General features: G+C 41.5%; 1 protein-coding gene across 17 annotated transcripts in view; it reads left to right on the forward strand.

Annotated features, from left to right (window-relative positions):
• The window catches only part of Sgip1 (SH3GL interacting endocytic adaptor 1), a 221,417-nt gene that overhangs the window by 156,667 nt on the left and 49,433 nt on the right, over window positions 1-15,317 (forward strand). For 10 of the 17 annotated variants that reach the window (XM_031377986.1, XM_031377970.1, XM_031377974.1 and 7 more), the window contains 4 exons: window positions 806-891; window positions 4,838-4,930; window positions 8,475-8,549; window positions 10,709-11,206. In XM_031377986.1, coding sequence (XP_031233846.1) covers window positions 806-891; window positions 4,838-4,930; window positions 8,475-8,549; window positions 10,709-11,206 — 752 coding nt within the window. The remainder of the gene's footprint in view (window positions 1-805; window positions 892-4,837; window positions 4,931-8,474; window positions 8,550-10,708; window positions 11,207-15,317) is intronic. The other 7 variants (XM_031377979.1, XM_031377980.1, XM_031377981.1 and 4 more) reach the window with 1 other exon arrangement.

Consider the following 15,317-nt stretch of genomic DNA (forward strand, 5'->3'; position numbering starts at 1 on the left):
AAAAAAGGAGTCAAGGCTGGTACCTCGAAGCAGGAACTAAAGCAGAGGCTGTGGAGGGATGCTGCTTACTGGCTTGCTCCTCATGGCTTGCTCTGACTATTTTATTCCAGGACTCAAGATGACCAGCCCAGGGATGAAGCCACTCACAATAGACTGGGCCCTCACATCAATTATCAATCAAGAAATGACCCCACAAACCAATCCTATAGAAATATTTTCTCAATTAAGATCTTTTCTTCCCAAATGACCCTAACTTATGTCAAGTTGACCTAAAAACTAGCCAACACAAGTAATGACAAGTATAGATTTTTAGGCCAAGCATGTTGGCACAAGCCTATAGCCCCAGCACACAGGAAGCAATGGCATGAGGATCATGAGTTCAATTTAGGACAGCCTGGGTTTTATAAGACACTGTCTCAAAACTATAAAAAGTAAATATGTGTAGTTTTTTAGTTCATGTGACAGGAAGGTGCCTTATAATAAACTGGCATCTGTAATATTTTACTTCTATGTGTAAAGACTTAGTTTTGATAGTGTTTTCTCCTACATTATGTTTCTGTTGGCCCTACACATGAGCCTCTATTAGGAGCACAGGCTCTAATCTCCCATCAGGATCCTTTTGCATGTGACATCTTCATGCTGTATTTTCTAAGCCCAACAGAAGCTTCATATACACATATACATGCCTGTGCACACAAATGCACATTGGCTTAAACAAGGAAAGTGAGAGTTTGTATATGGTTTCAAGTATTAATTTTTGATCCTTCTCTCTGTATTCTGCCTCCACCTAAAATGCATGATTTAGCAAGAAGCCTCTGGATGACACTCTGGCCCTTGCTCCCCTCTTTGGTCCACCATTAGAATCAGCTTTTGATGAGCAGAAGACGGAAGGTAGGGAACTGCATGTCTACAGCACTGCTATTCCGTTACTTCTCCATGGTAAACGTACGTAGGTGAAGTGTATTGTGAATGTACCATCAGACCGTCATGGCAGAACAAAAGCTCCAAGGGAAGTTATGCTCTCTGTTTAATTGAAAACATCTATTTTAGGATTTGAAATTGTATTCCCAGAATAACTAATGGCTAACAAATTTACTCCTGAAAATAGGCCACAATAAAAGTGAATGCAGATTTATACAAATCCTTACGGGGTAAACGCAGAGGAGAGGCATGAGCACGAGTGTGAATGGACAATGGTCTTCACCCTCCAGAGGGAAGCCTCTCTGATGCCATTCACTGTTTGCAGCTCCTCAGGGTGGTGTCAGTGGTCTATGGGCTCAAGACCCAGGAAGCACTGCCAAACATTTAACAATGCTACAAGAGAAATATCTTCATTTCTGTTACTAGCTTGAGGTTGCCTACTAGATACATATTCTACAATTAGGTCTTTAAGTCTTTAAAATTAACCATGTTTTTGAAGGGCTATAAATAATATCTAATTTATTGATATAAACTACCACCTTTAAGAGATCTATTCTACACTGGAATTTTATTTATGCACAATGCATATATTTCCAATAAATGACCTTGGTATTACTGAATGTCATCATAAAAAATTGTTTGACTTAAAAACTCTACATTAGAGCTAGGTATAGCCCCACATTTATGGAAATATGGTTAAGAGAGCATGCTATGCCTGCAAAGGTCTCAAATTTGGTTTCCAGTACTCATATTGAACAGCTCACAACTGCCTGCCCTTTCTTCTTAACTCCTAAGGCACCTGCATTCACATGTGCATGCCCCTAAGGCACCTGCATTCACATGTGCCTGCCCATAGACAGATATATATGTGTGTGTGTGTATACATATACATAAATATATATGTGTGTGTGTATACATATACATAAATATATATATGTGTATATATATATTTAATTTTAAAATACTATCTTTTGTGATAAGATAGTAACTCTCTAGGCTCCATTAGACAAATGTCCTTAAGATTTACCAGATGTAGTGGCACATGCCTTTAATTCCAGCACTTGGGAGGCAGAGGCAGGCAGACTTCTGTGAGTTCTAGTCCAGCCTGGTCTACAAAGTAAGTTCCAGGACATCCAGAGCTACATAGTGAGACCCTGTCACAAAAGGAAAGAAAAACTTACGTAAAAACTTACGTGGTTGGTAAGTAGACAAGTGGACTAAGCTAAAGTAACAGAGATTTCAAAGTGCATTAATGAAGATAGAATTTATTTCTTGCTAATATTAAAGAGTTATTATTAATATTAACCAAAGGATGTCAGGGCTGGTCTTTTTTTTTCTTTTTTAATTATTTTTTACACTCCATATTTTATTCCCTCCCCCTCATGCACCCTCCCGACTATTTCACATCTCATACCTCTTCCCCACCCCTGTCTCCACGTGGTTGTCCCCACCCCCCACCCCACCTGACCTCTAAACTCTCTGGGGCCTCCAGTCTCTTGAGGGTTAGGTGCATCATCTCTAAATGAGCACAGACCCAGCAGTCCTCTACTGTATATGTGTTGGAGGCCTCATATCAGCTGGTATGCTGACTGATTGGTAGTCCAGTGTGAGAGATCTCAGGGGTCCAGATTAATTGAGACTCCTAGTCCTCCTACAGGATCGAGTCAGGGCTAGTCTTTAGCCATCAATGGTTACCTTCATCTCTGAGTCCAAGGACTTGCTCCAGAAGTTCCCAAAGAACACACTGATACTTGTTACAAGAGCAAACTCTAAATTCTAAACACATCACTTTTAACCAAAGTGCATTGCAGAGAATTTGGTGTAACTTAGCCAACTAAAACTCTGTTTTCGATGACGACTGGCTCTGTAGCAGCAAGCTACGCCTGGTGCTTTCCATGATGTAGTGAGACAAATTTATAAAAGGCATTCCTAAATCCCCTCTTGATGGCATTACACTTGTAACCTAGAACTATGCAAACTGCCGTCTCGGGGGAAGGCTGTCATTTGTATTACTGAGTCATCTGTGGTCAGTCTCATTTTTCATACATAATTGTAAGGTAACTAGTGGTGAGAGCTGGTATGTTGCATTTGAATTTGCCCATTTAAGGAAATCCATAAGCATACAAAAATATCTCCACTGAAAATAGAAACAGTTTTTTTTAAAATCTAGGTTGAACCCCCACATTGAGGCTACGGAAGCAATGCTGTTCCCAGCACTCCCTGCATGGAAGCTTGTGATGGGGCAGACATATATCTGGACTCTCTGAGGAGTCTTGGGAGTCTTGTTTGACTGTCCTTCTGGCTTTAGCCAGTGGACTTCCACAAAATTCTGGCATTTGCACCAACCACAACAGCTCTTCCCCTGGCCAACCCTCTTTATCAGCTCAGACAAGATAATCTTACTACCTCAGACTGATTTTACTATTATTACTATATGCATTGGGCATAAAAAAATTCAAATATAGAATAGATCTTTTTAAAGGAAATATTTTATATCAAAATATAGTTTCTCAAAAAGATAGTTAATTTTAAAGACTTTAATACTTAATTGTAGAATATATACTTAGTAGGAAGCCCAAAACTAATGGCAGAAATGAAGTTATTTCTCTCATAGCATTGCTAAATGGCTGGCAGTGTTTCCTGGGTAGTAATGATGTTGGCTGCTTAGGGGACCTAGGATGCAGAGAGCTCCTCTGCTTTTTCCATGGACATTAGTCATTGGGTTTTTTGCTCCCCCAAACAGCATTGACTTTTACCACATGGTGGTGCTGTGAAAATGAAAGGCAAACTAACAGTCACTGGCCTCAGATGAGAGCTTCATGTACCCTTTTCATGCATGCACATGTTTGTGCCCCGCCACCTTCTTCATCCCTTTCAGGTTGAATAATATCCTCCCGGGGTTATTATTGTCTCCCCTTCCCACTGCGCAGAGGGAAGAAATGCTCAGAGGGGTTAAACGACTTGCCAAAGAGTCTACGATAATCTAGAAGCTACAGTGAAGTCCACATCCAACTTGTTCCCACCACTGCACAATGAATAGCAATGCGCTTGCTGAAAACAGAACAGATTTACACGTGAACAGCAGCAAAAGGAAGAAAAATCATGTTTTAAATTCAGCGTTCTTAAACCCATACCTAGCTGCCTTGGTCTGCTCCATACAGCTAAGAAACTATTCTTTTTCTGGTTGCTGGGCTGGAGAGATGGCTCAGTGGCTGTTCTTTCAGATGACCTGGGCTTAAGTCCCAGCACCCGCATGGTAGCTCATAACCATCTGTAACTTCAGTTCCAAGGGATCCAGTTTCTTCTTCTGGCCTTTTCTAGCACCAGGCACACACATGGTACACAGACATGCATGAAGGCAAAACACCCATACACACAAAATAAAATAATTTATTTTTTGAAAATTCTGATTCTCTCAAAATGTTCAAATAATTATTCTAATTATATGATGCTGTAAAGGGTTAAGAGCCTGAACAATCTTTTAAAATAGGAACCACTGCACAGAATCCAGATCTTTTCAACACTGAAGTATATTCATAGAACTCTTTAAATAAACCAGCTAACAACAAAATAACTTCTTGAATTCTACAATTCTCCTACAATTTTGGAATGGTACGGAAATGGGGACAGTATGTGTAGTAGTATCTAGAATGTCCTTACATGACCAACCAGGAAGAAAATGTTGGTTCTCGTTAGATTTTTTGCATACACACACACAGATACCCCTTGCTCCCACACACACCATGCTTCTAGTCCTGTTCTCTGTCTAAAGTGTGTGTGGATCATCGGCACACACCTAAATTAAACTTCTAGGGTGAGTGAAGACATGGGGATCATGGTTTGAAGCTCAACTTTAATGGAAGTTCTAAACTCTTGTTCGAACTTACCCTGAGAAATTCTATTTTCATGTTTCCAGTTCTCTTAGATCAGCCTGAGATATGGGGTTCAGGCCAACCAATTAACCCAAGCATGGAGTCGCCAAAGCTAGCAAGATCTTTTCCCACTGGAAGTAAGTTATGTGTCTGCTCATCTTGCTCTCTGACTGCATGGTAAAAATTTTAGATCACTCCTAGAAGGCCTAGCTCAATACTATTTGCATTTAAAAAGAAGCATTACTATCGAACAGACTAGATCAGGTTTCCTAAGCTGGGATGAAATAACAAAATGAAGTCGCACTGTTAGCCTTGAGGTAGCCCCTCTTATGACATCTTAAATGCTCTGTTGTCCATCCATCCCTCCTGTTTGACTATGTACAAAAGAGTATACATGGAGGGAGCCAGGACTCCAGATACATGTATAGCAGAGGATGGCCTTATCTGGCATCAATGGGAGGGGAGAAAGGCTTGATGCCCCAGCATAGGGGAATGCAAGAGGGGTGAGGAGGGAGTGGATGAATGAGTGGAGGAGCACCCTCATAGAGGCAAAGGGGAGGGAGAAGAGGGGGTATGAGATGGGAGGTATGTGGAGGGATAACCAGGAAGGGGGATATCATTTGAAAGGTAATTTTTTATCACGAATAAAGTGATTAATAAAAAAAAATAAAGAAAAAAAAGAACCACACAACACGAGCACTGAACGAGTCTGGCTGGGTCTCTTCTAGTCCAAAGTGAACAACTGAGACTTCACGGGACTGAAGGAACCCATAAACAGGAAAAGCCCCCTGGAAAGCAAGACAAACAGGCTCGCTAGCAGAGAGCTACTACAATGAGACCTGGCCACTTATATGTTCTAGCCCAGGTGACTCAAGAGCATCCCAAGAGGCCTTGTAAATCCCTTATCTGTGATGAACTGAACTAGCTGAGCTGAACAGGTTCCTCACTAGGTCAAGCCAGCGGACTTAGGAAGTCTCCATCAGAAGAAACACACAGCAGGATGTATATAGTGGGAACTCCTTGGAATAGTCATGGGAAGGATGGAGTTTAGGGAAAGGTAACTGGGGAGTTAAAGAGTTCTGAGGGTCTTGTTTATGCATGGACACTCAACCAACAAGTACTTTCTCCAGCCCAGCATCTCCAGGGCTTCCTTTTTGGTGTTTAAAATTAACCATAGGAATTAGCCAAGGGGATTCAAAATTAAAGAATAAAAGGTTATTTTCTGGGAATGTCACGATAAAGACGTGTGATCCAACCTGTATAAAAACTATTTTCCTCAAAATAATGGGAAAAGCAAGGGTCTGCAGCTTTTCTCAAACCTCTGTACTCTGAAGGGTCTATCAGAGATGGTTTGAACCATAGAGGCATGATTCTGAGTGCTGCTTCTCCATCCACTTGGAATATACAATGCCAATGAAAAGGTCTTTTACAGATATGAGCTACCCAAATTATTCCTAGAAAACTCTTAAGTGGCAAGAAAATTTTAAAAAGTCATGTTTATGGCAATAATAAGTCTGAACTTCAGAGTTGTGAACTGTAGATTCTGTGTGTCCACTTAGCACAGCCAAGACTGCAGTTTAATGGATGGGCATTAGTTCTAGTTCTGCTTGCAGTTCTAGTTCTGCTTGCTTTGTGGTTACAGCGTGTGTTCTCCTCTTCAGTGTTAGGCCTTAAGGTATCTGGGTATCTGATTTATTTATTATATCTAGTGATTATCATCTTGACTTTTTATAGAGGTGATAAGTATGGAGCAGAATCTCTGATTAGCTGCTAACTTCTATGAAAAAATATTCACTTGTGGTAGAATTTTCAACAGCTTATAGCTAAGATTAAGAACCACTTATCTAGCTGGAGAGATGACTCAGTGGTTTTAGGGCACTTGCTGCTCTTGCAGAAGACCTGGATTTGGTTTCCAGCAGCCTTACGGCTGCTCACAACTCTAACTCCAACCCCATAGGATTGGGCACTCTCTTCTGACTGCCATGGGCACTCACACTATTGCACATACATGCAAGTAAGCACTTATACACAAAATTATTTTAAAGAATTACTTATTCTTGAACTTTAAGAAAGGCAGGATATAATATAAAATTATATAATATTATTATATATTATATTGTTATGATTATACAACATATTTAATATATTAAATTATATATATTATATCCTGCCTTTCTATATTGAAGCATATAGGAAGCATATGTATGCATATATATACATGTATATATGTGTATATAGATATACACATATATATGTACATAAGCATATATACATGCATATATATGTATATATATACATATATGTATACATACATACATATATATAAAATAGTGCTGGGGTGAAGAGGGGAGGAATGTCAGGAAGACACTCTGAGTGCAAAGAGTGGAGGAGACTAGTCAGGGCTTCCTAGCTTTGGGCCCACTTGGATCATTCTGACCTCAGGATATGTAAGAACTTAGGTTCACAGCTGAAGTTAGGGAGGGCTTATAATAATCATGTGAACTCTTGGATCTACCAAACACAGCAGGTGAGAAAAATAACATATTTAAAGGAAAAAAGAACATTTACCTGTTGGAAGAATAATTCCTAATTTTATCTACAAAATGAGAAACATTATTCGAAAGGATGAATCTTTTGGTAGAGGCCAAAATGTTGTGCTTGTTTTAATCTTGGGGTTTTATTTCATAAGAGTATCTATTGAGAATGTCTATTCTTTGACATTTATTCTTTGACCCATCTCGCTTCCTAAGACATACTAAGATTGTAAAAGCATAGTGCTGCAAAGCCTGTCCCGATATACTGTAGGCAACGTTATCCAGCCTGGATTTTATCCCCTCCGTGGAGCCGCCTTGGGGCCATTACTGTTTCCCTCCGCTGGAGCTATGTGTGACCAGGACTCATGTTCAGTCACAAGTCCTCCTGAGCAAAGCCAGTGTTTACTCAGCACAGTGCCTCTGGCTCCTAGTAAAGGAATTGAACTTAACTTTGGTTTGATGTTTACTGGATGAAATGCATAAAATGTTGATGATGTTGTTTACAGCCTTTTGAAGAACTCCTATGGGCATAAGATGGAGGAGTCTATCTATGTCTGTCTCTTGGTGTCCTACACAGGGTCATCCCTGCTTCGATGAAGCACCATGACCAAAGGCAACCTGCAAGGAAAGAATTTATTTGGCTTACAAGCCCTGAATCACTGTCCACTGAGAGAAGCCAAGGCAGGAACTCAAACAGGGTGGAAATCTGGAGGCAGGAGCTGATGCAGAGGCCATGGAGAAGTGTTGCTTACTGGCTTGCTTCCCATAGCTTGCCCTGTCTGCTTTCTTATAGCACCCAGGACCACCAGCTCAGGGCTGGCCCTATATACAATGGACTGGGCTTTTGTACAACAATTACTAATTAAAAAGGAAAAAAAAAAAAAAAAGCTCTACAAGCTTGCCTGCAACCTTATCCTATGGAGCCATTTTTTTCAGTTGAAGTTTCCTCTTCTCCAATGACGCTGGCTTGTATCTAGTTGACATAAAGTAGCCAGCACACTTGGTGTTACCATTTTTAACATTTAGACCATGACTAGCCCGTTTCCAAGACTAGGGGTATAGATAAAAGTCCAAACCATGCGTCTTTTACTTTGGTGTATGATTTTGGAAGAATGTAATCACTGACACGTTACTTCTCTCTTTATAGCACCTCCACCTCTGCCTCCAAAAACTGTACCAGCCACCCCGCCTCGAACAGGCTCCCCCTTAACAGTGGCAACAGGTAAACTAGAATCTTTACCGTTCTGAAATGATGTGGCAAACACAGCCATGGCCTTGGACTGCAACGTGCCCTTGATGTTGGAAAGTGAAAGCTGTGCTAAAAAAAACACACAGTATCGGTGTTGAATTTCTGTTTCACTGCAAGTTCTTGTGCTGACTTACTGTCAGGTACACTCTCGGTTTTCATGAGCACTCACACGGTCAGTTTTCCTTCAGTGTAACTTCATGTGATGAGGGCCACACAGGTTAAAGAGTAAAATAGCCATGAGATAAAAAAAAAAAAAATCAACTTGTGGTTTACTCCAGGTCTGACTGTGTTGGCTCTCATTTGAATGATTTGAAAATAAAGTCTCAGTTTGCATCTTCCAAGTCTTAAGCCTTTTGTTAGAACTAACATATATGAATGGTTAGTGTTTAAAAGCCTTAATGGGTCCCAGGACGATCAGTGTACTGGTGGAGGGGTTATTTGTCTCTAGTGGCCATTCACATAGTCATTTTGCTGCAAAAGCTGGGGTAATCATTACAAAATATGGCAAGGAATTGCTGTAAACTATTTTATACATATCACTTCTGAGGCACTGCATTTCCTTCCTATAAAAATCAATACTATGCATTCATGCAATTTATAATCTGCCAGGTCTTATTGGACGAGCAATTCAAAAATGGCGATGGTGATTTTATTTACCTGGGCCCTAGAATTCGGCTCTTTATCACCTTTGGAGTCCTGGAGCAGCTTTTACGCTTGGCTGTCTCTGCAGCCCAGCAAGTTTGATAGAGACAGAACAGGGTATTTATCAGAGAAACAGAAAGTTAGGCACAGTCATTTACGAAATTTATACTGACTCAAGCCCGGTAGAGAGTCATCAAAACCATCATAAACAAGGTGTTTGCGAGTTCAGCTGTTTGGAGAGCCTGTGTTCCCACATTAAGTGTGACAGCAGCAACATTATAACTTCTTGCCAGCATGCACAGCGTTGCCCCATTTATCTCTGGCTGTGGAGCCTTGGAAAGTAATTCCTTTTGAAACAGAAATATGGAAATACCAAGCCAGTGCTTATAGCCCATGAGTCAGTCATTTACAAGTAAAATGAGGTCTGGCCATGTCTTCCAGCTATTTAGGTAGCAATTTCTAATTTAAATAACCTCATTATTGTTTAAAAGAAAGGAAAAAGGACTACTCCCCAAATTGTAATTATCAAATATTTTATACTTCACTGAAGAAGTTGGTTTTTTTTTTAATTTTTCCACATTATTGATATATATTGAAAAGAATATACTGCTAACATTTAAGCAAAATGAAATTTTCTGCATCATACTTGAGGAAGCGACGCATTGCAGTCACTACTGGTTTGTTAACAAGCTCAGCTTTGTGAGGGAAAAAAATTCTAAAAATGTTCTGATGGTGTTTTTCTCCTTTGTTAAGCAGGTGCACATATAACATTTCCAATCAGTAGCAAATGCCTGGCTCTGCCCCCTGTGTGTGTTGTGTATGGAGTGTGGTGTGAGTGTTTGTACATATTCATGTGGGGTTATCGTCTTAAGTACAATTTTTGTGTTTCTGGTATATTTAAAGTAAGCTACAGCTAAATGTGACGTCCTGTTTTGTTTTGCTTTGTGTCTTTTCAATTAGCAGAGATTATCATTAGTTCCACCAAACATTCTCTTTAACACCCTAGACTGGAAACACTTTGTAAAGATGAGGATGGTTTTCAGAGCCCAAGTCTTTGTGACCAGCATAATGTGTATTCAGCAGACCAGCTTTTCAGAAGTGCCCTCCCTTTGGGTAGCTGCCCTTTCAGAGACTGAAGGTCTCTGTGACCCTCATACTATCTTTTCAAAATGATCACCACTACTCCACTTGAGAGGAGTAGCATGCTCAGCATTTTAAATGGTGGGGAGGTGGTCAGCCACGGTCACCTTACAAAGGAGGGAGCAGTAGCACAGAAATATGATGCTTGTGTATTGAATTGAGCATCTTCCTGCCCCTGGCCATTCAGGGCTTAATTCAATCAAGGTAATTTTACACCATGAAGGTGTAAAATTTGAGGCACCTTACAAGGTGCAATATGCCAGCTAAGCTTCGCCTCCTCCCTCCTTCTAGCCCCTATACAGATAATAGTAAGAGCTAATAAAATTTAAAATCAACTACTTTGACCACAGGAAATGACCAGGCAGCCACAGAGGCCAAAATTGAGAAACTACCATCCATCAGTGACCTGGACAGCATTTTTGGGCCAGTGCTGTCCCCCAAGTCTGTTGCTGTTAATACTGAAGAGAAGTGGGTCCATTTTTCTGATGCATCCCCGGAACATGTTACTCCAGAGTTGACTCCAAGGGAAAAGGTGGTGACCCCACCAGCTGCATCAGACATCCCAGCTGACTCCCCAACTCCAGGCCCACCTGGCCCCCCAGGCTCTGCAGGTCCCCCAGGGCCTCCTGGTCCTCGCCATGTACCGTCTCCGCTCAATTTAGAAGAAGTCCAGAAGAAAGTCGCTGAGCAGACCTTCATTAAAGATGATTACTTAGAAACGCTCTCATCTCCTAAAGAGTGTGGGTTGGGACAGAGAGCAACTCCACCTCCCCCACCACCACCCACCTACAGGACTGTGGTTTCGTCCCCCGGACCTGGCTCGGGCAGTGGTACGGGGACCACCAGTGGTATGTCTTACTGTTCGAGTGTGCTTCGTGTGCTGGGGAATGGCCGTGGCTGCCGCAATGTGAGAGCAACACCCTCCTCCTGCCTGGCAACTGGCTGTAGGGCTTCTGCCATTCCTCCTTTGGTCTGGTGTCCTGTGGCCCTGTGGCATGTTCTAGTCCATTGAATGCTCCAGTTGAGTCTAAGCCTGTGAATGTGTCCTGTCCTGCACTCCCAGCCCTGGGAGTGCCCTGACTCATACCCTACAGTTAGGAAATATGGAGGGGGTCTGTTTGTTTTTTATAAAGAAAGCTGTGATGTCATCGTGTAGAATTCCAGAAAGTTCTAGAAGGATAGATGTCACAGCAAGTAGAATACAGGTTAAATGTCTGATTTTTTTTTCTTTTTCCTTTTGGTCAGATGCCTCATGGGGGCCCTACAGTTTATAAGTCAAAGTGTGGGGAGGAGATACTTGACAACAACCACTGGATGAGTTATCATGCCTCCCTTGTACCTGAGCCTCATGACCAGACTTGGCATCAGACATCAGAGTCTGACATTCATCAAGCCACCATGCCAGCTCTAGGAGTAGCAATAGACAGTGGGACTTGGGATGCAAACTCACCTGATGAATTTCTTTCTTTTTCTCTCTTTTTCTCATTCTTTTTTTGGAGCTGTATTTTGTGTTTTCTGGTTATAAAAACAGTAGGAACACTTGCCATGTACACCAAGAAAATACCAAGTGTGAGGGACTTCCATCTAGAATGAGAGGGGGGTGGGAGGTAGGATTGGCCTCTATCTTAATCCTACCACTGCTGCATCGTGTCATCCGGGTCTTTCTCTGTGACCACAAATATACCTGTGTTTTGTAAAGTGACAGGTTCTAAGGACATCAGAGTGGGCTGGATTAACCAGTGTACTCAACCTAGCTCCCCCAGCAAAGGAAAACACTCAACACTTAAGAGCAGTAAACAGAACCAGAACACTGGTCTTTGCCATAAGAACCTTAAGAGATTTTATTATCTAATAAGAACAACTACAGTCTCCAGTCCTAAAAACATCTTACTTCAACCTCACAATGGCTACGTGTCTTTGGTAGTAAAATATCCCCCATCTTACACACAGCAAAACTGTTTACACAGCTAGCAGTATAAGACTTGTCATTTTGACATTTGGGTTGTCTAAATCCAGCCCTGACCTGTTCCTAACCACGGTGTTCTTCAGGTACTTCCCAAAAGTCCAGTCACAAAACAGACTGAATGCACTTTACTACTGACACCCACCTGGACTACACAGTGCTATGAGCTCCCAAATGTTCTCAAAAGACCCCATTCCATGCTTCTGTCTCTGGCATAGACGCCTAGAGCAGCCTCTCCATGCAGACATGGCCTTGTAAGATCTCGTCTAGGATATAGAGCTCCATGCTTATCTGTAAAGACCATCAACAGCCTCTTGAGTAGCAGTCCTCAAGAAGTCCGTTCCAAAGAGGGCTGTACCTCCATCATTTCCTGAGTTGCTCTCGTTCATGGCATAGGTCCTTAAGGATATTTCAAGAAAGAGTCAGCATCAGCCGATGGAGGGCCATCATACACTCCTCAGAGCAAATGCCTTTAATAGGGAGAGTTTTCTGTGCACCTGTGTTCTCCCTTCCCTGTCACCTGGCATATTTAAGCTAACTGGCCACTGATCTGTTGAAGAGAAGAACTTTTCTTTTTGTTCTGGGATCTTTGAGAGTCTGGTTACTATTTCAATGGTTAGCTTTCATGCCCTTATATGGACTTATTTTTAAAGTGTGACCAGTAGAGACTATTAATTCTTGCAAAGTGAGCTAGAGAAAGCTACATTCACTTACATTAAGGGACTGGATTTATAAGGGGAAATCTGAACTCAGCTAGTAAAACCCATGAATAAATAAAACTGCATACCATTATCTCCTTAATTAAGTCCCAGTTAATTCACGACTTCATCCTTTATTGGTGAAATGTAGACAAACAGCTCAAAATGGAAATTAAGGTTCTCAACAGTAAGACATTTGAATTCTACTCCTCGTGACACTTAGCCTGGTATGACCACCTTTTCCTAGAGGACTCAAAGTGTGCTTGACCACACCCAGTAAACACCCATCACAGGTGTCTGCTGCTGACCAAGTGTTGACCCCACCCACAGCATGACTCTGGAGGGTTACTTGCTACTGAAACAGTTGGCACCCAATAATTTGTTCCAATAGCCTTAACTTCTTTCAAGCAAAAAGTCCTTAAGCCTCACATAGAGCATAGTTTCACTGAAGTGCAGGTGCTTATTCTTGGCTTCTATGTGGTGTTCTGAAAGCATTCTGCTGGCCTGCAGCAAGTGTGGAAGCCAGAGAACGATAAGAGTTCAGTTCAGAGGGACATGTCCCAGCTCTGGAAACTAACATACTGCCAAACTGTGTTACTCAAAATAACACACACGCACACATACACACACACACATATACAACCTAGGGTTATTTCTTAGACTTACTGTTGCTGTGATGAAACACTATGATGAAAAGAAATTTGATAAGGAAAGAGTTCATTTGGCTTACATGTCCTGATGTAAACCAAGGCAAGAACTCAAACAGGTTGGGAACCTGGAGACAAGAGCTGACCCAGGAGGTATGGAGGGATGCTGCTTACTGGCTTACTACTCATGGCTTGCTCATCTTTCTCTTGTATAGAACCTAGGAGAACCACTGGCCCAGGGTGGTACTCTCAAAATAGGCAGAGTGTTCCCATGTAAGCCTGGCTACAGCCCAATCTTATGGTGGCATTTTCTCTGTTGAGATTCCCCACTCTCAGATGACAATATCTTGTGTCAAGTTGACATAAAAGTAGACAGAGGAGGGTGAATTGATCAAATTAATTACTGATCTTAGGTAAATTGTGATTAGCTCCATCTGGCAGGCCAAAAACCAATGCTCAAAGAGGTAACTCGGTCCTACTCACAAACCTTATGAGTAACAGAACTTGGATCTGCTGAAGATCTGTTGGAGTCCATAACCTCTGCCTCTACCAGTTGCTGTCATCTGCCTCCACTGTCCCCAACCCCCTCCAAACAGACACAAAGAAAGAGACACAACGCATACACCTGTGGTCTTGAGAAACTGATAAAAGTGCTGTTTAGAGCAGCAAATGTGGCCACAAAGCATGTGAGGGTTGCCAACATTGGTAGCACAACTTATGTCCTAAACAGTAGATTTCCCACTGTATGTCACATCATCTTTCTTGAGAGTAAACCCTAATTAAGGGTAAAATGAAAGGATGATTGAAAATCAGTGAAGGATGGAGATATACAACTACAATCCTGCAGCCATAACACCTGAAACCCATGAGCAATGTCACAAAAGCATTTGGAGCACTGGTTCAGTTGTTAGATCTTCATCAGGTCCTTCACATCTCCTTGTTCTGGCCAGCAGAGATTAACCAATGTATCCTTTAGCTTCTATACCATCTACCTGCATAATCTATCAATCCTATTGCTTCAATAAGAAAAGTGTGATTTAAATAAGTAGTCTATGAAGGAAAAACAATTATCTTTTCAACTAATATTTTTTATTTTACTTTTGGCTACACCTGCATCAAAATACAATCTTTAGCATCATGTGCAGTATCAATTGCCTTGTGTTAGATAGCATCTTAGAGTTTAGCAAACTCAGAAGCTCATTCAGTTTGAGTTATCATAAGCACCTTGCAAGGTAGAACATTTATAACTTTTTGAGACACAAAAGCTGAGTCTCCAAGAGGTAAAGATCCCACTCATAGCTCAGAAAAAGACATCAGAGCCACAACTCAGCCTTTTCACTCAGTCATATGGCCCTGGTGACAGTCCTCAGCCCAAGCGTTACTAAAAGAGGGGGTTGAATGAATTTCTCTTCTGAAGCTTGTGTTTGCCTGAGCTCCAGTCAGACTATAGACACATGAACAAACATTTGGAACACTCCTATAGCAAAAGAAAGTCCTAAATCTGGATGAAACACCCCTGTTCCCCAAAAAAGTTCTATGAAAACTTCCTACAAAGATCTACTGTTTAAGAACATATGTCTAGGGCCGGGCGTGGTGGCGCACGCCTTTAATCCCAGCACTTGGGAGGCAGAGGCGGGTGGATTTCTGAGTT

This window comes from Mastomys coucha, unplaced genomic scaffold, assembly GCF_008632895.1.
Source record: "Mastomys coucha isolate ucsf_1 unplaced genomic scaffold, UCSF_Mcou_1 pScaffold18, whole genome shotgun sequence".
Classification (NCBI taxonomy): Eukaryota; Metazoa; Chordata; class Mammalia; order Rodentia; family Muridae; genus Mastomys; species Mastomys coucha.